Source organism: Magallana gigas, chromosome 1 (genome assembly GCF_963853765.1).
Source record: "Magallana gigas chromosome 1, xbMagGiga1.1, whole genome shotgun sequence".
Taxonomy (NCBI): Eukaryota; Metazoa; Mollusca; class Bivalvia; order Ostreida; family Ostreidae; genus Magallana; species Magallana gigas.
The window spans coordinates 23,267,283-23,294,281 of NC_088853.1; the positions used below are offsets into that span (position 1 = coordinate 23,267,283).

General features: G+C 38.6%; 1 protein-coding gene across 2 annotated transcripts; it reads left to right on the forward strand.

The window, feature by feature from the left end:
* The first annotated feature begins 18,725 nt into the window (after positions 1 to 18,725).
* Positions 18,726 to 26,597, forward strand: LOC109617730 (uncharacterized). 2 transcript variants are annotated; one of them, XM_066088751.1, is made up of 9 exons: positions 18,728 to 19,145; positions 20,489 to 20,733; positions 20,989 to 21,169; positions 21,392 to 21,477; positions 21,571 to 21,708; positions 22,099 to 22,751; positions 23,282 to 23,421; positions 23,651 to 23,835; positions 24,231 to 26,597. In XM_066088751.1, exons 1-9 carry the CDS (start codon positions 18,904 to 18,906, stop codon positions 25,031 to 25,033), a joined length of 2,673 nt encoding a protein of 890 aa, XP_065944823.1. In that variant the 5' UTR covers positions 18,728 to 18,903; the 3' UTR covers positions 25,034 to 26,597. The 2 variants fall into 2 exon arrangements, with proteins under 2 accessions (XP_065944826.1, XP_065944823.1); XM_066088754.1 differs by lacking the exons at positions 20,989 to 21,169; positions 21,392 to 21,477 and having other exon boundaries at positions 18,726 to 19,145.
* The last annotated feature ends 402 nt before the right edge of the window (positions 26,598 to 26,999 follow it).

The window sequence follows — 26,999 nt, forward strand, 5'->3', positions numbered from 1 at the left end:
TTCGTACTCGGTCCTGCATCTAAGCTTCAGGTCCAGGGCAAATCTCCTCTGCATGGATTCTCTCATAGCCTTTGTTCTTCCAGGAAACATGTGACTGCTGAATGGAGCCTTAGCAGTCTGTTTTCTCTGAGATTCAAAGAAGTGGCGCAGGTCTTTGAGGTTTTCAATCATATGCCCTTGCTTTTCAGATGCACCGGAAGCAGCAGCACTATCTCCATCACTGGTGAAATGGGAAATGATGAGTGGACAGTCATCACTTTGCAGCTGATGCATTTCGCAGCCCATCTCTTTTTGTCTTTAATGGTGGTCTCTGGAGGAATGGTTGCAGTGCAGCCTTCATGTCCGGGGCAGGTAAATTCCTTTCCCTTGGCTCTAAGATGGGTGCCTTTCTTGCACAGTTTATTGCCACAAAACACTGCCACAACATTGTTCTTCTTGGTAACATTTTCACTTAATGTGTATTTAACTTGTGTGGCAGCTTGGAATGGTGTTTTCCCTATCGCACTGAAGGTGGCATTGTTATACCGGGCATCTCCTACCGCTCTTATAGGTGTATTGGCAAGTCCACATTTCTCGTTAAGCTCTTGAATGTCCTGTCTTATTTTCTTCATGCTGTTTTTGCTCACATCAGTGATGATTTTGCCTACTTTGTTGCAGGTCTGATGAATGTTGGTGGCTGATGCTGTTTCGATGTTTGCGCAAAGAAGCATACCACGCATGCCCTCTGTTGTAAGGCTGGTACCCAAGTGGCCGACAGCCATGGCAACATTAAACTGTGCGGCTCTCCGTCCCCTTCCTGATCGACTGACTTCCTCGTACAGCTTTTCACGGTGACTGGTGCACTTCTTACATCGAATGTAAAGGATCCATGCCAGGCCTCTCTTTTCCTCCCCATGCTGGTTCCAGTCCAGTGAACTGTCAAAGTCCCGGAATTTCTGTGAGTGCTCTTTAAATGCATGGTTCCATAGTTTAGCAGTTTTTTCTTGATGGAGCACTTTGAAAAGTCTGGAATTGGGGTTCGGTGACTCTGCATCCATGTAGGAGTCTACCAGCTGCACTTCACTTGGCCCGGGTCGCAAAATCTTCATTTGACTGCCTCTACGCTCAGCATCGCTTATTGTGAATATTCCATCCTTCTGCTGCTGTACGACATCCTAAAACTCTTCTTTACTCAGCCTTTTTATAGGACATAGACACTGTAGTGGGCTGGTGGCCCCCCCCCCCCCCACCACTTAGCTACTTCCTGTTTAACTTTGGATCTGTTAATGACTTACTATAAGTGTCTTTAGACTTTTTATCATAGAGCTGATATCTGTTAGATCTATAAAGTTTTCTTTGGAATTTATATTTTAATAGTTTTTGTTTCATTTTAAAGTAGTTTTGCCTATTTTGCTGTTGTTTTAGATGATGGACCACTCTACTTCCTTTTACAACAGGTGCCCCTACAGATTCACAAAGTTCCAATGTTGAATTTCCATGACCCTGATTGAGTGAGTGCACAACTTTATGTATTCTACTTTCAAAATTTCTACTACTTGTAATACATTTTGGATTTGATTTTAAATATGCCCTATTAACAGATTCAGATTTTTGTGTACAAGTGTGATATTTAATTCTATCAAGATTATTAAGTCCCAAAGTCAGATTTACACAGTCTTTTAACAAGCACATGTCTTCTGTCATGCTTAATTCAAAGTCACGAGGCAACACTGAAGAGTTCCACTTGTTGTTTTTCAGTCCGCGACAGGAGAAGGAATGAAGTTGGCAGGACTTTCCGCACTGTCCTTGGTAGCAGCTGATGATGGAACGGACAGCAGTTTACATGGCCCGTTTCATCAAAGGTAAGTCACTGGAGTAGTGTTTGTAGCAGTTTTCGTACTCGGTCCTGCATCTAAGCTTCAGGTCCAGGGCAAATCTCCTCTGCATGGATTCTCTCATAGCCTTTGTTCTTCCAGGAAACATGTGACTGCTGAATGGAGCCTTAGCAGTCTGTTTTCTCTGAGATTCAAAGAAGTGGCGCAGGTCTTTGAGGTTTTCAATCATATGCCCTTGCTTTTCAGATGCACCGGAAGCAGCAGCACTATCTCCATCACTGGTGAAATGGGAAATGATGAGTGGACAGTCATCACTTTGCAGCTGATGCATTTCGCAGCCCATCTCTTTTTGTCTTTAATGGTGGTCTCTGGAGGAATGGTTGCAGTGCAGCCTTCATGTCCGGGGCAGGTAAATTCCTTTCCCTTGGCTCTAAGATGGGTGCCTTTCTTGCACAGTTTATTGCCACAAAACACTGCCACAACATTGTTCTTCTTGGTAACATTTTCACTTAATGTGTATTTAACTTGTGTGGCAGCTTGGAATGGTGTTTTCCCTATCGCACTGAAGGTGGCATTGTTATACCGGGCATCTCCTACCGCTCTTATAGGTGTATTGGCAAGTCCACATTTCTCGTTAAGCTCTTGAATGTCCTGTCTTATTTTCTTCATGCTGTTTTTGCTCACATCAGTGATGATTTTGCCTACTTTGTTGCAGGTCTGATGAATGTTGGTGGCTGATGCTGTTTCGATGTTTGCGCAAAGAAGCATACCACGCATGCCCTCTGTTGTAAGGCTGGTACCCAAGTGGCCGACAGCCATGGCAACATTAAACTGTGCGGCTCTCCGTCCCCTTCCTGATCGACTGACTTCCTCGTACAGCTTTTCACGGTGACTGGTGCACTTCTTACATCGAATGTAAAGGATCCATGCCAGGCCTCTCTTTTCCTCCCCATGCTGGTTCCAGTCCAGTGAACTGTCAAAGTCCCGGAATTTCTGTGAGTGCTCTTTAAATGCATGGTTCCATAGTTTAGCAGTTTTTTCTTGATGGAGCACTTTGAAAAGTCTGGAATTGGGGTTCGGTGACTCTGCATCCATGTAGGAGTCTACCAGCTGCACTTCACTTGGCCCGGGTCGCAAAATCTTCATTTGACTGCCTCTACGCTCAGCATCGCTTATTGTGAATATTCCATCCTTCTGCTGCTGTACGACATCCTAAAACTCTTCTTTACTCAGCCTTTTTATAGGACATAGACACTGTAGTGGGCTGGTGGCCCCCCTCCCCACCACTTAGCTACTTCCTGTTTAACTTTGGATCTGTTAATGACTTACTATAAGTGTCTTTAGACTTTTTATCATAGAGCTGATATCTGTTAGATCTATAAAGTTTTCTTTGGAATTTATACTTTAATAGTTTTTGTTTCATTTTAAAGTAATTTTGCCTATTTTGCTGTCGTTTTAGATGATGGACCACTCTACTTCCTTTTACAACAGGTGCCCCTACAGATTCACAAAGTTCCAATGTTGAATTTCCATTACCCTGATTGAGTGAGTGCACAACTTTATGTATTCTACTTTCAAAATTTCTACTACTTGTAATACATTTTGGATTTGGTTTAGAATATGCCCTATTAACAGATTCAGATGTTTGTGTACAAGTGTGATATTTAATTCTATCAAGATTATTAAGTCCCAAAGTCAGATTTACACAGTCTTTTAACAAGCACATGTCTTCTGTCATGCTTAATTCAAAGTCACAAGGCAACACTGAAGAGTTCCACTTGTTGTTTTTCAGTCCGCGACAGGAGAAGGAATGAAGTTGGCAGGACTTTCCGCACTGTCCTTGGTAGCAGCTGATGATGGAACGGACAGCAGTTTACATGGCCCGTTTCATCAAAGGTAAGTCACTGGAGTAGTGTTTGTAGCAGTTTTCGTACTCGGTCCTGCATCTAAGCTTCAGGTCCAGGGCAAATCTCCTCTGCATGGATTCTCTCATAGCTTTTGTTCTTCCAGGAAACATGTGACTGCTGAATGGAGCCTTAGCAGTCTGTTTTCTCTGAGATTCAAAGAAGTGGCGCAGGTCTTTGAGGTTTTCAATCATATGCCCTTGCTTTTCAGGTGCACCGGAAGCAGCAGCACTATCTCCATCACTGGTGAAATGGGAAATGATGAGTGGACAGTCATCACTTTGCAGCTCACTGATTCATTTCGCAGCCCATCTCTTTTTGTCTTTAATGGTGGTCTCTGGAGGAATGGTTGCAGTGCAGCCTTCATGTCCGGGGCAGGTAAATTCCTTTCCCTTGGCTCTAAGATGGGTGCCTTTCTTGCACAGTTTATTGCCACAAAACACTGCCACAACATTGTTCTTCTTGGTAACATTTTCACTTAATGTGTATTTAACTTGTGTGGCAGCTTGGAATGGTGTTTTCCCTATCGCACTGAAGGTGGCATTGTTATACCGGGCATCTCCTACCGCTCTTATAGGTGTATTGGCAAGTCCACATTTCTCGTTAAGCTCTTGAATGTCCTGCCTTATTTTCTTCATGCTGTTTTTGCTCACATCAGTGATGATTTTGCCTACTTTGTTGCAGGTCTGATGAATGTTGGTGGCTGATGCTGTTTCGATGTTTGCGCAAAGAAGCATACCACGCATGCCCTCTGTTGTAAGGCTGGTACCCAAGTGGCCGACAGCCATGGCAACATTAAACTGTGCGGCTCTCCGTCCCCTTCCTGATCGACTGACTTCCTCGTACAGCTTTTCACGGTGACTGGTGCACTTCTTACATCGAATGTAAAGGATCCATGCCAGGCCTCTCTTTTCCTCCCCATGCTGGTTCCAGTCCAGTGAACTGTCAAAGTCCCGGAATTTCTGTGAGTGCTCTTTAAATGCATGGTTCCATAGTTTAGCAGTTTTTTCTTGATGGAGCACTTTGAAAAGTCTGGAATTGGGGTTCGGTGACTCTGCATCCATGTAGGAGTCTACCAGCTGCACTTCACTTGGCCCGGGTCGCAAAATCTTCATTTGACTGCCTCTACGCTCAGCATCGCTTATTGTGAATATTCCATCCTTCTGCTGCTGTACGACATCCTAAAACTCTTCTTTACTCAGCCTTTTTATAGGACATAGACACTGTAGTGGGCTGGTGGCCCCCCTCCCCACCACTTAGCTACTTCCTGTTTAACTTTGGATCTGTTAATGACTTACTATAAGTGTCTTTAGACTTTTTATCATAGAGCTGATATCTGTTAGATCTATAAAGTTTTCTTTGGAATTTATACTTTAATAGTTTTTGTTTCATTTTAAAGTAATTTTGCCTATTTTGCTGTCGTTTTAGATGATGGACCACTCTACTTCCTTTTACAACAGGTGCCCCTACAGATTCACAAAGTTCCAATGTTGAATTTCCATTACCCTGATTGAGTGAGTGCACAACTTTATGTATTCTACTTTCAAAATTTCTACTACTTGTAATACATTTTGGATTTGGTTTAGAATATGCCCTATTAACAGATTCAGATGTTTGTGTACAAGTGTGATATTTAATTCTATCAAGATTATTAAGTCCCAAAGTCAGATTTACACAGTCTTTTAACAAGCACATGTCTTCTGTCATGCTTAATTCAAAGTCACAAGGCAACACTGAAGAGTTCCACTTGTTGTTTTTCAGTCCGCGACAGGAGAAGGAATGAAGTTGGCAGGACTTTCCGCACTGTCCTTGGTAGCAGCTGATGATGGAACGGACAGCAGTTTACATGGCCCGTTTCATCAAAGGTAAGTCACTGGAGTAGTGTTTGTAGCAGTTTTCGTACTCGGTCCTGCATCTAAGCTTCAGGTCCAGGGCAAATCTCCTCTGCATGGATTCTCTCATAGCTTTTGTTCTTCCAGGAAACATGTGACTGCTGAATGGAGCCTTAGCAGTCTGTTTTCTCTGAGATTCAAAGAAGTGGCGCAGGTCTTTGAGGTTTTCAATCATATGCCCTTGCTTTTCAGGTGCACCGGAAGCAGCAGCACTATCTCCATCACTGGTGAAATGGGAAATGATGAGTGGACAGTCATCACTTTGCAGCTCACTGATTCATTTCGCAGCCCATCTCTTTTTGTCTTTAATGGTGGTCTCTGGAGGAATGGTTGCAGTGCAGCCTTCATGTCCGGGGCAGGTAAATTCCTTTCCCTTGGCTCTAAGATGGGTGCCTTTCTTGCACAGTTTATTGCCACAAAACACTGCCACAACATTGTTCTTCTTGGTAACATTTTCACTTAATGTGTATTTAACTTGTGTGGCAGCTTGGAATGGTGTTTTCCCTATCGCACTGAAGGTGGCATTGTTATACCGGGCATCTCCTACCGCTCTTATAGGTGTATTGGCAAGTCCACATTTCTCGTTAAGCTCTTGAATGTCCTGCCTTATTTTCTTCATGCTGTTTTTGCTCACATCAGTGATGATTTTGCCTACTTTGTTGCAAGTCTGATGAATGTTGGTGGCTGATGCTGGTTCGATGTTTGCGCAAAGAAGCATACCACGCATGCCCTCTGTTGTAAGGCTGGTACCCAAGTGGCCGACAGCCATGGCAACATTAAACTGTGCGGCTCTCCGTCCCCTTCCTGATCGACTGACTTCCTCATACAGCTTTTCACGGTGACTGGTGTAATGGCACATCTTACATCGAATGTAAAGGATCCATGCCAGGCCTCTCTTTTCCTCCCCATGCTGGTTCCAGTCCATTGAACCGTCAAAGTCCAGGAATTTCTGTGAGTGCTCTTTAAATGCATGGTTCCATAGTTTAGCAGTTTTTAACCGGGTTTTACAAAGGAAAAATCCGGTTATTAAAATGGTGAAAATGACGGGTGGGCGGACGGGCGGCTGCCAAAAGGGTACCCTCATTGTACGGATAACTCCTCCGACAGTTTTCAAGATAGGAAGTTGTTCTTTTGCAGATCAATTGTACATATATCAGACGTGTGCACATTGCTAGGATTTCGATTTCTGATAATTAATGAAAAAAATACCAGCTTTGGAACTTAGTCATTTTTTGGCAAAATATTGCATATAGGGTACCCTCATTGTACGGATAACTCCTCCTACAGTTTTCAAGATAGGAAGTTGTTCTTTTGCAGATCAATTGTACATATATCAGAGGTGTGCATATTGCTATGATTTCGATTTCTGATAATTAATGAAAAAAATACCAGCTTTTGAACTTAGTCATTTTTTGGCAAAAAATTGCATATAGGGTACCCTCATTGTACGGATAACTCCTCCGACAGTTTTCAAGGTAGGAAGTTGTTCTTTTGCAGATCAATTGTACATATATCAGAGGTGTGCATATTGTTAGGATTTAGATTTCCGATAATTTATGAAAAAAATACTAGCTTTTGAACTTAGTCATTTTTTGGCAAAATATTGCATATAGGGTACCCTCATTGTACGGATAACTCCTCCTACAGTTTTCAAGATAGGAAGTTGTTCTTTTGCAGATCAATTGTACATATATCAGAGGTGTGCATATTGCTAGGATTTAGATTTCCAATAATTTATGGAAAAAAATACTAGCTTTAATTTTGAACTTAGTCATTTTTTGGCGAAATATTGCATATAGGGTACCCTCATTGTACGGATAACTCCTCCTACAGTTTTCAAGATAGGAAGTTGTTCTTTTGCAGATCAATTGTACATATATCAGAGGTGTGCATATTGCTAGGATTTTGATTTCTGATTATTTATGAAAAAAATACCAGCTTTTGAACTTAGTCATTTTTTGGCAAAATATTGCATATAGGGTACCCTTTCACCTTATCCATTTCACTGGATACGGGTTGACATGGATTATGGATACAGTTCACATAAAAGAAAACCCGGTTTGCTGTCACATTGACAGCTTTTCACTTGTTTCTTGATGGAGCACTTTGAAAAGTCTGGAATTGGGATTCGGTGACTCTGCATCCATGTAGGAGTCTACCAGCTGCACTTCACTTGGCCCGGGTCGCAAAATCATCATTTGACTGCCTCTAGGCTCAGCATCGCTTATTGTGAATATTCCATCCTTCTGCTGCTGTACGACATCCTGAAACTCTTCTTCACTCAGCCTTTTTATAGGACATAGACACTGTACTGGGCTGGTGGTACCCCCCCCCCCCCCCCACTTAGCTACTTCCTGTTTAACTTTGGATCTGTTAATGACTTACTATAAGTGTCTTTAGACTTTTTATCATAGAGCTGATATCTTTTAGATCTATAAAATTTTATTTGGAATTTATATTTTAATAGTTTTTGTTTCATTTTAAAGTAATTTTGCCTATTTTGCTGTTGTTTTAGATGATGGACCACTCTACTTCTTTTTACAACAGGTGCCCCTACAGATTCACAAAGTTCCAATGTTGAATTTCCATGACCCTGATTGAGTGAGTGCACAACTTTATGTATTCTACTTAAAATTTCTACTACTTGTAATACATTTTGGATTTGGTTTAGAATATGCCCTATTAACAGATTCAGATTTTTGTGTACAAGTGTGATATTTAATTCTATCAAGATTATTAAGTCCCAAAGTCAGATTTACACAGTCTTTTAACAAGCACATGTCTTCTGTCATGCTTAATTCAAAGTCACGAGGCAACACTGAAGAGTTCCACTTGTTGTTTTTCAGTCCACCACAGGAGAAGGAATGAAGTTGGCAGGACTTTCCGCACTGTCCTTGGTAGCAGCTGATGATGGAACGGACAGCAGTTTACATGGCCCGTTTCATCAAAGGTAAGTCACTGGAGTAGTGTTTGTAGCAGTTTTCGTACTCGGTCCTGCATCTAAGCTTCAGGTCCAGGGCAAATCTCCTCTGCATGGATTCTCTCATAGCTTTTGTTCTTCCAGGAAACATGTGACTGCTGAATGGAGCCTTAGCAGTCTGTTTTCTCTGAGATTCAAAGAAGTGGCGCAGGTCTTTGAGGTTTTCAATCATATGCCCTTGTTTTTCAGATGCATTGGAAGCAGCAGCACTATCTCCATCAATGGTGAAATGGGAAATGATGAGTGGACAGTCATCACTTTGCAGCTCACTGATTCATTTCGCAGCCCATCTCTTTTTGTCTTTAATGGTGGTCTCTGGAGGAATGGTTGCAGTGCAGCCTTCATGTCCGGGGCAGGTAAATTCCTTTCCCTTGGCTCTAAGATGGGTGCCTTTCTTGCACAGTTTATTGCCACAAAACACTGCCACAACATTGTTCTTCTTGGTAACATTTTCACTTAATGTGTATGTAACTTGTCTGGCAGCTTGGAATGGTGTTTTCCCTATCGCACTGAAGGTGGCATTGTTATACCGGGCATCTCCTTCCGCTCTTATAGGTGTATTGGCAAGTCCACATTTCTCTTTAAGCTCTTGAATGTCCTGCCTTATTTTCTTCATGCTGTTTTTGCTCACATCAGTGATGATTTTGCCTACTTTGTTGCAAGTCTGATGAATGTTGGTGGCTGATGCTGGTTCGATGTTTGCGCAAAGAAGCATACCACACATGCCCTCTGTTGTAAGGCTGGTACCCAAGTGGCCGACAGCCATGGCAACATTAAACTGTGCGGCTCTCCGTCCCCTTCCTGATCGACTGACTTCCTCGTACAGCTTTTCACGGTGACTGGTGTAATGGCACTTCTTACATCGAATGTAAAGGATCCATGCCAGGCCTCTCTTTTCCTCCCCATGCTGGTTCCAGTCCAGTGAACTGTCAAAGTCCCGGAATTTCTGTGAGTGCTCTTTAAATGCATGGTTCCATAGTTTAGCAGTTTTTTCTTGATGGAGCACTTTGAAAAGTCTGGAATTGGGGTTCGGTGACTCTGCATCCATGTAGGAGTCTACCAGCTGCACTTCACTTGGCCCGGGTCGCAAAATCTTCATTTGACTGCCTCTACGCTCAGCATCGCTTATTGTGAATATTCCATCCTTCTGCTGCTGTACGACATCCTAAAACTCTTCTTTACTCAGCCTTTTTATAGGACATAGACACTGTAGTGGGCTGGTGGCCCCCCCCCCCCCCACCACTTAGCTACTTCCTGTTTAACTTTGGATCTGTTAATGACTTACTATAAGTGTCTTTAGACTTTTTATCATAGAGCTGATATCTGTTAGATCTATAAAGTTTTCTTTGGAATTTATATTTTAATAGTTTTTGTTTCATTTTAAAGTAGTTTTGCCTATTTTGCTGTTGTTTTAGATGATGGACCACTCTACTTCCTTTTACAACAGGTGCCCCTACAGATTCACAAAGTTCCAATGTTGAATTTCCATGACCCTGATTGAGTGAGTGCACAACTTTATGTATTCTACTTTCAAAATTTCTACTACTTGTAATACATTTTGGATTTGATTTTAAATATGCCCTATTAACAGATTCAGATTTTTGTGTACAAGTGTGATATTTAATTCTATCAAGATTATTAGGTCCCAAAGTCAGATTTACACAGTCTTTTAACAAGCACATGTCTTCTGTCATGCTTAATTCAAAGTCACGAGGCAACACTGAAGAGTTCCACTTGTTGTTTTTCAGTCCGCGACAGGAGAAGGAATGAAGTTGGCAGGACTTTCCGCACTGTCCTTGGTAGCAGCTGATGATGGAACGGACAGCAGTTTACATGGCCCGTTTCATCAAAGGTAAGTCACTGGAGTAGTGTTTGTAGCAGTTTTCGTACTCGGTCCTGCATCTAAGCTTCAGGTCCAGGGCAAATCTCCTCTGCATGGATTCTCTCATAGCCTTTGTTCTTCCAGGAAACATGTGACTGCTGAATGGAGCCTTAGCAGTCTGTTTTCTCTGAGATTCAAAGAAGTGGCGCAGGTCTTTGAGGTTTTCAATCATATGCCCTTGCTTTTCAGATGCACCGGAAGCAGCAGCACTATCTCCATCACTGGTGAAATGGGAAATGATGAGTGGACAGTCATCACTTTGCAGCTCACTGATTCATTTCGCAGCCCATCTCTTTTTGTCTTTAATGGTGGTCTCTGGAGGAATGGTTGCAGTGCAGCCTTCATGTCCGGGGCAGGTAAATTCCTTTCCCTTGGCTCTAAGATGGGTGCCTTTCTTGCACAGTTTATTGCCACAAAACACTGCCACAACATTGTTCTTCTTGGTAACATTTTCACTTAATGTGTATTTAACTTGTGTGGCAGCTTGGAATGGTGTTTTCCCTATCGCACTGAAGGTGGCATTGTTATACCGGGCATCTCCTACCGCTCTTATAGGTGTATTGGCAAGTCCACATTTCTCGTTAAGCTCTTGAATGTCCTGTCTTATTTTCTTCATGCTGTTTTTGCTCACATCAGTGATGATTTTGCCTACTTTGTTGCAGGTCTGATGAATGTTGGTGGCTGATGCTGGTTCGATGTTTGCGCAAAGAAGCATACCACGCATGCCCTCTGTTGTAAGGCTGGTACCCAAGTGGCCGACAGCCATGGCAACATTAAACTGTGCGGCTCTCCGTCCCCTTCCTGATCGACTGACTTCCTCGTACAGCTTTTCACGGTGACTGGTGTAATGGCACATCTTACATCGAATGTAAAGGATCCATGCCAGGCCTCTCTTTTCCTCCCCATGCTGGTTCCAGTCCAGTGAACTGTCAAAGTCCCGGAATTTCTGTGAGTGCTCTTTAAATGCATGGTTCCATAGTTTAGCAGTTTTTTCTTGATGGAGCACTTTGAAAAGTCTGGAATTGGGGTTCGGTGACTCTGCATCCATGTAGGAGTCTACCAGCTGCACTTCACTTGGCCCGGGTCGCAAAATCTTCATTTGACTGCCTCTACGCTCAGCATCGCTTATTGTGAATATTCCATCCTTCTGCTGCTGTACGACATCCTAAAACTCTTCTTTACTCAGCCTTTTTATAGGACATAGACACTGTAGTGGGCTGGTGGCCCCCCCCCCACCACTTAGCTACTTCCTGTTTAACTTTGGATCTGTTAATGACTTACTATAAGTGTCTTTAGACTTTTTATCATAGAGCTGATATCTGTTAGATCTATAAAGTTTTCTTTGGAATTTATATTTTAATAGTTTTTGTTTCATTTTAAAGTAGTTTTGCCTATTTTGCTGTTGTTTTAGATGATGGACCACTCTACTTCCTTTTACAACAGGTGCCCCTACAGATTCACAAAGTTCCAATGTTGAATTTCCATGACCCTGATTGAGTGAGTGCACAACTTTATGTATTCTACTTTCAAAATTTCTACTACTTGTAATACATTTTGGATTTGATTTTAAATATGCCCTATTAACAGATTCAGATTTTTGTGTACAAGTGTGATATTTAATTCTATCAAGATTATTAAGTCCCAAAGTCAGATTTACACAGTCTTTTAACAAGCACATGTCTTCTGTCATGCTTAATTCAAAGTCACGAGGCAACACTGAAGAGTTCCACTTGTTGTTTTTCAGTCCGCGACAGGAGAAGGAATGAAGTTGGCAGGACTTTCCGCACTGTCCTTGGTAGCAGCTGATGATGGAACGGACAGCAGTTTACATGGCCCGTTTCATCAAAGGTAAGTCACTGGAGTAGTGTTTGTAGCAGTTTTCGTACTCGGTCCTGCATCTAAGCTTCAGGTCCAGGGCAAATCTCCTCTGCATGGATTCTCTCATAGCCTTTGTTCTTCCAGGAAACATGTGACTGCTGAATGGAGCCTTAGCAGTCTGTTTTCTCTGAGATTCAAAGAAGTGGCGCAGGTCTTTGAGGTTTTCAATCATATGCCCTTGCTTTTCAGATGCACCGGAAGCAGCAGCACTATCTCCATCACTGGTGAAATGGGAAATGATGAGTGGACAGTCATCACTTTGCAGCTCACTGATGCATTTCGCAGCCCATCTCTTTTTGTCTTTAATGGTGGTCTCTGGAGGAATGGTTGCAGTGCAGCCTTCATGTCCGGGGCAGGTAAATTCCTTTCCCTTGGCTCTAAGATGGGTGCCTTTCTTGCACAGTTTATTGCCACAAAACACTGCCACAACATTGTTCTTCTTGGTAACATTTTCACTTAATGTGTATTTAACTTGTGTGGCAGCTTGGAATGGTGTTTTCCCTATCGCACTGAAGGTGGCATTGTTATACCGGGCATCTCCTACCGCTCTTATAGGTGTATTGGCAAGTCCACATTTCTCGTTAAGCTCTTGAATGTCCTGTCTTATTTTCTTCATGCTGTTTTTGCTCACATCAGTGATGATTTTGCCTACTTTGTTGCAGGTCTGATGAATGTTGGTGGCTGATGCTGGTTCGATGTTTGTGCAAAGAAGCATACCACGCATGCCCTCTGTTGTAAGGCTGGTACCCAAGTGGCCGACAGCCATGGCAACATTAAACTGTGCGGCTCTCCGTCCCCTTCCTGATCGACTGACTTCCTCGTACAGCTTTTCACGGTGACTGGTGTAATGGCACATCTTACATCGAATGTAAAGGATCCATGCCAGGCCTCTCTTTTCCTCCCCATGCTGGTTCCAGTCCAGTGAACTGTCAAAGTCCCGGAATTTCTGTGAGTGCTCTTTAAATGCATGGTTCCATAGTTTAGCAGTTTTTTCTTGATGGAGCACTTTGAAAAGTCTGGAATTGGGGTTCGGTGACTCTGCATCCATGTAGGAGTCTACCAGCTGCACTTCACTTGGCCCGGGTCGCAAAATCTTCATTTGACTGCCTCTACGCTCAGCATCGCTTATTGTGAATATTCCATCCTTCTGCTGCTGTACGACATCCTAAAACTCTTCTTTACTCAGCCTTTTTATAGGACATAGACACTGTAGTGGGCTGGTGGCCCCCCCCCCCCCCCCACCACTTAGCTACTTCCTGTTTAACTTTGGATCTGTTAATGACTTACTATAAGTGTCTTTAGACTTTTTATCATAGAGCTGATATCTGTTAGATCTATAAAGTTTTCTTTGGAATTTATATTTTAATAGTTTTTGTTTCATTTTAAAGTAGTTTTGCCTATTTTGCTGTTGTTTTAGATGATGGACCACTCTACTTCCTTTTACAACAGGTGCCCCTACAGATTCACAAAGTTCCAATGTTGAATTTCCATGACCCTGATTGAGTGAGTGCACAACTTTATGTATTCTACTTTCAAAATTTCTACTACTTGTAATACATTTTGGATTTGATTTTAAATATGCCCTATTAACAGATTCAGATTTTTGTGTACAAGTGTGATATTTAATTCTATCAAGATTATTAAGTCCCAAAGTCAGATTTACACAGTCTTTTAACAAGCACATGTCTTCTGTCATGCTTAATTCAAAGTCACGAGGCAACACTGAAGAGTTCCACTTGTTGTTTTTCAGTCCGCGACAGGAGAAGGAATGAAGTTGGCAGGACTTTCCGCACTGTCCTTGGTAGCAGCTGATGATGGAACGGACAGCAGTTTACATGGCCCGTTTCATCAAAGGTAAGTCACTGGAGTAGTGTTTGTAGCAGTTTTCGTACTCGGTCCTGCATCTAAGCTTCAGGTCCAGGGCAAATCTCCTCTGCATGGATTCTCTCATAGCCTTTGTTCTTCCAGGAAACATGTGACTGCTGAATGGAGCCTTAGCAGTCTGTTTTCTCTGAGATTCAAAGAAGTGGCGCAGGTCTTTGAGGTTTTCAATCATATGCCCTTGCTTTTCAGATGCACCGGAAGCAGCAGCACTATCTCCATCACTGGTGAAATGGGAAATGATGAGTGGACAGTCATCACTTTGCAGCTCACTGATTCATTTCGCAGCCCATCTCTTTTTGTCTTTAATGGTGGTCTCTGGAGGAATGGTTGCAGTGCAGCCTTCATGTCCGGGGCAGGTAAATTCCTTTCCCTTGGCTCTAAGATGGGTGCCTTTCTTGCACAGTTTATTGCCACAAAACACTGCCACAACATTGTTCTTCTTGGTAACATTTTCACTTAATGTGTATTTAACTTGTGTGGCAGCTTGGAATGGTGTTTTCCCTATCGCACTGAAGGTGGCATTGTTATACCGGGCATCTCCTACCGCTCTTATAGGTGTATTGGCAAGTCCACATTTCTCGTTAAGCTCTTGAATGTCCTGTCTTATTTTCTTCATGCTGTTTTTGCTCACATCAGTGATGATTTTGCCTACTTTGTTGCAGGTCTGATGAATGTTGGTGGCTGATGCTGTTTCGATGTTTGCGCAAAGAAGCATACCACGCATGCCCTCTGTTGTAAGGCTGGTACCCAAGTGGCCGACAGCCATGGCAACATTAAACTGTGCGGCTCTCCGTCCCCTTCCTGATCGACTGACTTCCTCGTACAGCTTTTCACGGTGACTGGTGTAATGGCACATCTTACATCGAATGTAAAGGATCCATGCCAGGCCTCTCTTTTCCTCCCCATGCTGGTTCCAGTCCAGTGAACCGTCAAAGTCCAGGAATTTCTGTGAGTGCTCTTTAAATGCATAGATCCATAGTTTAGCAGTTTTTAACCGGGTTTTACAAAGGAAAAATCCAGTTATTAAAATGGTGAAAAGTACGGATGGGCGGCTGCCAAAAGGGTACCCTCATTGTACGGATAACTCCTCCGACAGTTTTCAAGATAGGAAGTTGTTCTTTTGCAGATCAATTGTACATATATCAGACGTGTGCATATTGCTAGGATTTCGATTTCTGATAATTAATGAAAAAAATACCAGCTTTGGAACTTAGTCATTTTTTGGCAAAATATTGCATATAGGGTACCCTTTCACCTTATCCATTTCACTGGATACGGGTTGACATGGATTATGGATACAGTTCACATAAAAGAAAACCCGGTTTGCTGTCACATTGACAGCTTTTCACTTGTTTCTTGATGGAGCACTTTGAAAAGTCTGGAATTGGGATTCGGTGACTCTGCATCCATGTAGGAGTCTACCAGCTGCACTTCACTTGGCCCGGGTCGCAAAATCATCATTTGACTGCCTCTAGGCTCAGCATCGCTTATTGTGAATATTCCATCCTTCTGCTGCTGTACGACATCCTGAAGCTCTTCTTCACTCAGCCTTTTTATAGGACATAGACACTGTACTGGGCTGGTGGTACCCCCCCCCCCCCCACTTAGCTACTTCCTGTTTAACTTTGGATCTGTTAATGACTTATTATAAGTGTCTTTAGACTTTTTATCATAGAGCTGATATCTTTTAGATCTATAAAATTTTATTTGGAATTTATATTTTAATAGTTTTTGTTTCATTTTAAAGTAATTTTGCCTATTTTGCTGTTGTTTTAGATGATGGACCACTCTACTTCCTTTTACAACAGGTGCCCCTACAGATTCACAAAGTTCCAATGTTGAATTTCCATGACCCTGATTGAGTGAGTGCACAACTTTATGTATTCTACTTTCAAAATTTCTACTACTTGTAATACATTTTGGATTTGATTTTAAATATGCCCTATTAACAGATTCAGATTTTTGTGTACAAGTGTGATATTTAATTCTATCAAGATTATTAGGTCCCAAAGTCAGATTTACACAGTCTTTTAACAAGCACATGTCTTCTGTCATGCTTAATTCAAAGTCACGAGGCAACACTGAAGAGTTCCACTTGTTGTTTTTCAGTCCGCGACAGGAGAAGGAATGAAGTTGGCAGGACTTTCCGCACTGTCCTTGGTAGCAGCTGATGATGGAATGGACAGCGGTTTACATGGCCAGTTTCATCAAAGGTAAGTCACTGGAGTAGTGTTTGTAGCAGTTTTCGTACTCGGTCCTGCATCTAAGCTTCAGGTCCAGGGCAAATCTCCTCTGCATGGATTCTCTCATAGCCTTTGTTCTTCCAGGAAACATGTGACTGCTGAATGGAGCCTTAGCAGTCTGTTTTCTCTGAGATTCAAAGAAGTGGCGCAGGTCTTTGAGGTTTTCAATCATATGCCCTTGCTTTTCAGATGCATTGGAAGCAGCAGCACTATCTCCATCACTGGTGAAATGGGAAATGATGAGTGGACAGTCATCACTTTGCAGCTCACTGATGCATTTTGCAGCCCATCTCTTTTTGTCTTTAATGGTGGTCTCTGGAGGAATGGTTGCAGTGCAGCCTTCATGCCCGGGGCACGTAAATTCCTTTTCCTTGGCTCTAAAATGGGTGCCTTTCTTGCACAGTTTATTGCCACAAAACACTGCCACAACATTGTTCTTCTTGGTAACATTTTCACTTAATGTGTATGTAACTTGTGTGGCGGCTTGGAATGGTGTTTTCCCTATCGCACTGAAGGTGGCATTGTTATACCGGGCATCTCCTTCCGCTCTTATAGGTGTATTGGCAAGTCCACATTTCTCGTTAAGCTCTTGAATGTCCTGCCTTATTTTCTTCATGCTGTTTTTGCTCACATCAGTGATGATTTTGCCTACTTTGTTGCAGGTCTGATGAATGTTGGTGGCTGATGCTGTTTCGATGTTTGCGCAAAGAAGCATACCACGCATGCCCTCTGTTGTAAGGCTGGTACCCAAGTGGCCGACAGCCATGGCAACATTAAACTGTGCGGCTCTCCGTCCCCTTCCTGATCGACTGACTTCCTCGTACAGCTTTTCACGGTGACTGGTGCAACTTCCTGGATGGTGCTGAGCCTGTTTGTCAACATGTGGAACCCACGTGTATTTGGGGGTAGGTATGTTTACTAACAATTATCTCTCTTAGAAACCGCATAAGGCGTTATTTTTCTGATCTAAAATTTTTCTTGAAGCATTTAACTAAAATTTCTCGTTCATGAATTAAATGCTGAGAGTATAGTTAATTAATTTACTGAATTAAAGCTATATAGTAACATATAGTGAAATTAATTCCTTGTGTGAGACATTAACGATCTTCACGTTTAACCTGATAATGGCAGAATTTGAGGAAGAACACGTACAAATCAAGATATACTTGACAGATGTTGGGTTGTAAAATCATCGCTGCATCATTTATAGGATGTATAAAAATGACCAGCTAAATTTTTTTAACAAAAATTATGTACTTAAATGATCTATAGATCCTCTGTTTTGTTAATATTGTTTTCATTACTGAACACCCTAGCCGATCGCTGTGAACATTTCAACCAGAGATCAAATCACATGGAAAATAGTTGGTTCAATTGAAATATAACTCTGTTTTAAGTAAATATAAAAGCTAAAGTAAATTAATTTCTCTCTATAAAAAAATGATGCATTAAAACACAAATTATATTACATACAAGTTAAATAAATAAATACGCAGATACAAATTCGCGTACAATTTGTTAACATTGTTTTCATTACCTCACACCTTAGTCGATTGCCAAGTAAATTTCAGCCTGCAGATCAAATCACACGGAAAAAAGCAGACTCAATTAAAATACAACCCTTGTTTTAAGTAAATATAAATTATATCATAAATTCTTTTGTTTCTGTAAAAATGCATAAAAAAAGAATTATATTACAAGACTATTGGTTGCTTATGTCAAGTCAACCTTTAAGAGTTTTGCCTTAAGGTAAGGTTTGCGGTTACAGGGAGACAACTCACACATTTTCATTGTGACGTAACACCAACTACCCTTTATTTCAGTTATGACGTCAAAAATTATGTGACGTCATAATTGATTTCAGTTTTTTTTATTTCGCGGGTTTTTTTAGTTTCAATGAAAAAATAAGAGGACACAAGCATTTTATCAATTTCCACGAAAACGAAATCCGCATCATATGGTTTTGAATAGTGTTTTAGAAACATCAGATTACACATATTCTAAGATACGTTTTTCCTGAAATCGGTGGACTTGGAAAGGTTTCAAATAAGATGTTTTCGTTTACATAATAGTAGACCAAAATTAAGACTTTTGTTGCATTTTATTCTATTTTTAGATAGTTCATCAGAAATTAATAAAAGTGAATCATGATATTAATAGTGATATTATTTTTGAACGTTTTAAGGATTACGTTTACTCAGCGTTTTAGTTGACACAAACGGGTCGCCGTAGAATTTAATGTTGTAAAACCATAGAGTCGCAGTTTATTAAATATTGTACAAATAAAGTTATATAAGTGTTATTGTTCAAATATTACATTTAGCTGAATATTTATATTCATATCTGTTCAATCTAAAAACACTCAGTCGCTGTTTACGACATGCCGTAAATTTCGCGGCCAATATAAACAGTCGTCTGTCAAATAAATGGCGAGATGGAAACGGCAGGGGTTTTGTAAACAAAACGAAAAATACAAGAAGGTAACAGAAACACTGAAATGTAGATGGAAACGTCTCCAAGAGCCAGAGGACCATTCTTATTCCAGGACAGACCGGTCTCAAACTTCTTACGAAGACACAAACGAACCTAACGTTGATTCTGTAAATCATCAGATCGAGGTGCCCAGACCAGCAGGGTGTAATGTCATAATTAATGCAGAAAATTCAGGGTAAGCACAAGAAAATTGTCCAATTTTTGTCAGCGGGGGAGGTTTCCTTGAATTATCATGTTCATGATAACTATGTACCGTTTGTACTATAAAAAAGTGACAGCTATAAACTGATAATAAAAGTACACTAACCATGCTAACGTGCCAAAAGTATGTCAACTTTTCTTTTTGGCCTAAACAAGAAATATATTTAAAAGGGTTTTTGTTGGGTTTTTTTTTTTTTGGGGGGGGGGGGGGTTAAATAAAGATTTAATGTGCACTTTTTGACATGCATTGAAATAGTTTTTTGGCAAGTCATCTGTAAAATTTAATATTCCCAAGTATAACATAACACAAAGATATTTTTTAAGTGCTCTACTACATATATTTTGCAATATACAAGTCAAAAAATCTTACTTTGGATTGTGAATATCTGATCTCAAGAACTGAAGGTAACAATGCATGGATAAATATTTAAATTATGATGCAAAAAAAGCTAGAGAAATTATGAATTTATCAATCATTCAATCCAAGTCTTTTCAAATTAGATCTAGGGATTATTTTTTAACAATTCAAAACGTTTTCAATGAAAATAAAAATAAATGACATACATTTGGCACTAGGTAAGAGTGTATGTTGTAAAGAAGTGCATTTACTAAAACTTAGAGCTGAAGTTGTTGAAATTTAAAGTCAGACATTATAAATACTAGAAAGTTATATGCATTGAATATATATTTAGAAATTAAAAACCATATAGGAACATGTAAGGGAGAGGCCAGTCTCAGAAAAAAGAGAGAGAGGAGAGAGAGAGAGAGTCTCGACAGAGAGAGAACGGGGCTCCATTAGATGCAGTTACATGTATTATGTTTATGCTTACATGAAATTTAGAAATTAAAAAAAATAAAAAGTGATGAGTTAATCGGTATAACTTAAATATTTTTAAAATCATTCACAGGTTGGTCTAATTTCTATAAACAATTTACATGTACATGTATGTCTGAATACATAATACTGAGCTGATTGTAATATAGCAAGTTCAATTTTCTAAAAAAAAAAATTAAATGTGTAAAATTTTATGTGTAAATTAAATAAGAACTTGTGTAACCATGCATGCACATTTTGATCACTCAATTGATATGACTGAAATTAAAAAAAAAAAAGGATATAATTATACTGTTTCATATAGCACATTCCCTAAACTGACTAGGTTTTTTACCAAGTACAACTACAAGTATATCATACCAAAAATCAGCATAAATGTGCACATAGTTATATATCTACATGTATAATATTATATATCTGCATGTGTGTAACTTACTATTAGTTAAATGTAATATATATATAGTATATATATATTTATTTAGATATGACACATCATGGAGGGAAGGGAGACGAGTGGTTGAGCTTGGGGTTCTGGCTGATGGATTAGCTGGATGCAAAGAATGCGGACTTCCACTGCAGTTGTCTCACACCCAAGGCATACGTGATTGTGGCCTAGGAAGCTTTCTCCAGGTTAGATGTCGGAATTTATGGTGTGGTCATGTGAATGTCATTCCAACGGGAAAACGCCATGGTCGCATTTGGGATGCTAACACCAAGTTAGCCACAGGTATAAACAAAATCACTATTAAGTTTAACAAGTGGATATATACTGATACTTACAATGTGCATGCAGATAAAATATTTAAACAAATATAAAATCATATCTTTTATGAAATGATATCTTTATTTTGATCACAAGTAGCTGAGTTGATATTCCATTATAAATGGCTATGAATTCCAGTAGGATGAAAAGAATAAATTTATATCTTTAAATTATACATTTGTGAATTTTTCTTAATTTTTAAAAAAAAATATTCAATAGGAATGATTCATACTGGAATTGGCCCAGCCCAGATTAATGGCCTCTTAACAACATTGAACATCCCTGCCATAAGTTCAAAGACCATTCAGAAAAGACAGATGGAGACAGGGTCAGCCATCGAAAAAGTTGCAGAAGACACTATTCAAAATGTTTTACAAGATGAAATCCAAGCAACAGCTGAGTATGTATTAAATTATAATTTTAAATGAATTTAATTGTACTTCCAGTTTATATAATAATGCAGTGCAACATTTACAGGAAATATATTATAGACCTGTATAATTGTGTGCATGGATTTCCACAAATTGTAATTGTACAGAACATGTACAATTTAAAATAGAGAAATAGTAACATTTAAATTCTTAGGCTGTTTTATTTTACTTGGCTTTCTTTTCTTTCACAGAAATGAAGGAGCAGAAGAATTAACTGTGAGTGTAGATGCTGGGTGGCAGAAGAGAGGCAGTGGGCGCTCATTTGATAGTCTCTCAGGTAAGCATTTAATGAATTGACGATATATGTAATGTCAAAATACATTTGTTTTGTGCATGCAACCCCTTTTCATTATCTTGTTTCTAATAATAGGACATTGTTCGATGATTGGTGCACAAACTGGGAAAGTTCTTGGCTATGAGGTTCGCAGTAAGGTTTGCAGAATATGTCAAAGTGCTGAGAGGAATAAGAAAGAGGCAAAGGATCATGACTGTAGACAAAATTGGCAAGGTGTGTACTGTCTTAAAACCATATCAAAGTATGTCAAGTAATAGAATTTTAAGGGTCAGCAGTATTCAGTGACACGTATGTGTGGTTCTGGCATTTAGATTATAGCCTCAAATATATCTTACATCATGATAATTTATAAAAAATATAGGATGTATATTACCCGTATATATATAATATACCGGTATATAAAACTTGGGATTCCGAGTTCACTTACAAGGATTTTGCCGAATAATAATTTAAAATAAATAGTCACCAAGATGTTTTGTACATAGATATTACTAAAACTACTTGACTTTGATGAAAACTGCTCAACTATAACAATGTGCATAGATAATTGTAGATCAAATCTCATTTCCTAAATTGTGCACATGAAATGTCTTGTACTTTTAGGAAGTTCAAAATCTATGGAGCAGAGTATGGTGGTCAGTATGGTGAAGAAAAAAATGGATGAAGGCGTTAAGGTGTCCACAATCATAGCAGATGACGACACTACCACTATCTCACGACTTAGACAAAATGTGAATCCGGCCATTCAAAAGAAAAGTGACAGAAACCACATAAGGAAAAATTTTTCCTCTTGCCTTTATGATTTAAAGAAAAAGCACAAGTCTTTGTCTACACGAATCATCCAATATCTTCTGAAATGCTTCAATTATCTTCTTGCTCAAAACCAAGGGAATCCAAATGGAATAGAAAAGGCGCTTGATGCTCTCTGGCAACACCCTTTTGGAAATCATGAGTTTTGCAGTGATTCCTGGTGTCCCCATATAAATGATCCGCAGCAAAGATACTCCTCTCTGCCGTATGGGAAGCCACTAAACGATTCACAGCTGCAAGATTCTCTTCACATGTTATGCAACCAGTGGAAGCAGAATAGCTATAAGCTGTCAAGACTGGGAAGCACTCAACCAAATGAGTCTTTCAACAGGTCTGTGTCATTGAAAGCTCCAAAAAACCATCATTTTAGTGGCTCAGCTAGTTTGAATTACAGGGTAGCAGCAACTGTGGCAGAAAAAAATTCAGGAGATTCTTACCTCATTGCAGTAAGTATATATTCAAATTTAGACAATGTAGAGAAAGTTCAATTAAGAAATAATGAGCAATGTTAAAAAGTTCACCAGGATATGAACTTGGTTGGTCACAAGATCAAATCCTGTGAAGTTCAAAGGGCTTCTCAGTAGATATGATCACGTACCAATCAAGTTCATATCCAGGTGAACTTTTTAACATTGCTCTTTATTACCTATATTTTTGTGTGTAAAAGGCAAACTATTCCGGATCATTAAAATAACTATGTTTTTAATACTTACAATAATGCAAGGGATAAGCGCATGACATTATCATTGTGACGTCATGAAAAAGTTTACACCAAATGTTTACGCTCTTCTGTAGGTTCATATAAGGAAATATATTTGCAAATGTAAATATACATGTATAATGTTAAAGTTATAAAGTAACATTTCATAATATATGTGTGCATGTATCATCATTTCATTCTCTACAATTATTTATGGTGCTAGTATTGCTATCAGTTTTATTTTAATGAATTAAAAATATTAATTCTGTTAAACAGGTTAACAAAAAAAATGGATTATCTCCTGGAAAGTTCACAAAAAGGCTATGCTCCATCAGAGAGTCACAATCTAGGAAGAGGAAGGCCATTGCCAAATCCAAGGAAGCAAAGCGAAGACGTCTTGAGCTAAAGGCTAGGAGGTACGTGATATCAATTAACTAAAATATGCATACATATAAATGAACTACTCTATTTCCCTTGAGATATACATAAAGCCTGAACATTGCTTTTTATTAATTACTATTGTTAGAAATGAATGCTTTTGCTGTTCTATAGGTTAATTACCAGTATATTATATAAAGGCACATATTTTCAAATGAAAATATATATACATGTATACTAATAAGTCTGCTTTCTTAATTCATTAAGATCCCAGAGCACTGCAAGCAAAGAAATTCAGGAGGGCTCTACTTATAAGCCTGGCATAGGCTTAGCTCCTCACCATTCTATTTCCACTGCAGAAATTCCAGGCCCAATTGTAAAACCTCAGATGGAAACGGTAGTTGTTGAGGATCATGCTATAGTTCTATTTGATTTGGAAACTACAGGACTAGGTAGTCATATATACATAAATACTATTATAATTTTATGCTAAGAATTTATTTGTAAAATGTTAATTTGTATAAGACATGTCAAATTCAGTCTCTAAGATAGCACCATAATATGAAATAACTAGCCTATGTCAGAATATTGAAAATGCCTAATTATTTTTAGGTGTGTTTTATAAATAGCTTGTTGACTTGTCACAGGACATCCTTTAATTGATTAAACTAAAAAAAATTATATTCATTTTCAACATATATGCCATTTTAATTAACCTTTAAATTCTCAGATATGCATTTTAGCAGGGTGACAGTTTAGGTCCCCAAGCCTCTTGTAATAATATAATACATGTATGATGATTATTGTACAAAGTCTAACATTGAATATGTTTTAATTTTTTTTTTAGCTCGCACTTCTCATATCATTCAGCTAGCAGCTGTTCATGGTGAGGATAAATTTTCAGCCTATGTCACCCCTAAGAGACCCATAACACCCTCAGCTTCAGAGATAACAGGTCTGGTCGTAAGGAATGGAAAACTCTACCACCTACAGAAAGAAGTGAATGCTATTTCTCTGATAGCTGCTTTGGATTCTTTTCTGAAATTTCTTGAAAAGTACAATAGTGGGGTCATCTTAGTTGGTCACAATATTAAGAGTTTCGATTGTCCAGTGCTTTTTAGAGCCCTTGAATCCTGTTCTTTGTTGTCCAAGTTTTCAAGTAAGGTGAACGGATTCTTAGATACCAAGCTATTATTTCGGATATCACATCCAAACCTAACCTCATACAGTCAGCAGAGTCTTGTAGCAAGACTTCTTGGTTGTACATATGGAGCGCACAATGCTCTAGAAGATATTTTAGCTTTGCAAAAGTTAGTAGACAAGGTGGATCTATCTGATGGAAAATACAAGAATGCTACATTTTCAATTTGTTATGCATTAAATGCTTTGTTGTACCAAAAGGAAGTAGATAAAAATTTTCCTTCCCTACAGATTCTTGTTGAGAAAAAAGTGTTGAGTCTTTGTATGGCGAAAAAAATAGCTGGAAGTGCGTTGAATTTTGATAGTTTGAAACTAGCTCACTCAAGAGACGATAATGGTATTCGAGTACTGTTTACTGAAGTGTGCAGCAATGGTTCTGTTAGGGTGACTAAGTCTAACAAAGTTATTGAAGCAGTCAGCTCATTTTTTTTGTCATTAAATGAGAGTTAAATTTTGTGTATTGTTCAATTAGTGCCATGTCAGAAGTAAAATTGATTCAATTTCATATTTTATATTATTCATAATGTGTTTATAAACAAATTAGTTTATATCATAGATCTTGTCTATATCACAGTAAGACTTTAAACATCATCAACATTTACCAATGACATATCATAGAAATTTGATATTCTAAATAAATACATGCATATTTTGATGTTTGTATTATTGTTAGAAAAGGGATTGAATCTGATTTTAGTTTATAAGAGGCAGTTTAGTAATTTTGCATTTTCCATATGGGAATTTAATTGTCCACTAAAATGTAATCTTACATGTAATGTTTAGTGTACAACCTGAGTAGCTTATGATGATAAGATGTAATTATGATAATTACATATTAAATCATGTATTAGAGCTTAAATATTGATATTTATAAGATGTACTATTGTTGTAACTTTTGTAGTGATCTGTGTTACATGTTGCTCTGCTCCTGTTTGTATTTTTTCATTGGATTTTTGATTTTGAATCCTGTTAACTTTATATAGTTATCACCACATATGTAAACTTTTCACGATTTTATTATCAGATTATAAGAATCAGAATCTTGTTAAATTTGATTTATAAATCGACCTGTTCTTATTCTTATGCCATGCAGATGTACATGTTATGATAACATTTTTTCATAGAAGATATACTTAATTTATTATATCATTAACAATATACTTTTTTAAATTAAATAACACATTGTTGATAAATTCATTCATGAAATATGATAAATATAAACATTTCAAAATATTTTGAAAGCTAAAATATTACATATCAGAATGTTAATGCATATTGTACTAATTGTAAATGAAGTTATGACAGAGGAAATTCTGATTATTTTTTTTTTAATTTTTGGAGTTGAAAGCTATGAATTTTTAGTAATGTTATTTTTACCAAAGTTGTGTTAATCTACTTCTTGATGTATTTAAAAAGATTTTATTCAAAAACCTGGTTTGATATCCTAATTTATCATTTTGAATTTAGATGTAAAGAATCAGCAAATGTGAGAAGTTGACTGAAAAATTGCACTCTTTCAAGTGGAAATTTCTCAAAAATTTGATCATTGACCCCATATACAAATTATATCAATAGAATAAAGAGGATTTCAACCTTATTAGCCTACAATTTTTATATGGTTCCTATTAGTAGATATTTTTTAATTGTTGGATGAAAAATGATGGAATTTCAAAAATGACAGAGGAAATTCGGACTTAAATAATTTTTGATTTGTTTATCCACATTTCATTATTTGTTCATATTTGAAATCACTGACCCTATTCTACCACTTTTCATCTACAAAACAGTTTCTGTTAACGCTAATATTTTGCTTAAAAGGAAAATATTGACCATTGTGTCAAAATTAGATGAATTTTGCGGGAAAACTTCGGAGGCCAGTAGCGCGAAAAGTAGGTCATTGACCTACTTATCTCAACTTGAAAAATGACACCCCTGATGGAGTTCTTTAATGCACTATTGTTGGTTTTTTGTTCCTATTAGTAGAATTTTTGCGCCCTCTGAGTAAACGTAATCCTTAAGCATAAATAACCCACATAATAGTCACATATAAAATGTACATATTTTCACGAAATTGTTTACATTTCATCAAAATGAAAATTGGAAATCATGAACTTTGACCTTTTGTAGTTATAAAACAGGACGGGCAAAATTCATTTGAATTTCATGAGAAAAAAGACTTTAGTATAGTTAACAAAATGGTATGTAACTTTGGTACAACCTCTAAAAAATGCAAACCGCAAACCTTACCTTAATCCTATATATGCCTGCTGCTTTTCCTGATGTCAAGGATTTGATGGTTACTGTTATTTTTTTCTTTTGTTGGAGGATCAGTATTGAGGTCAGTCAAATAAAGTGGCTCACTCAGGCTTAGATCTAAAAGTCTTGCACAAGGAAATAGCCAATCAAACTGAACTTA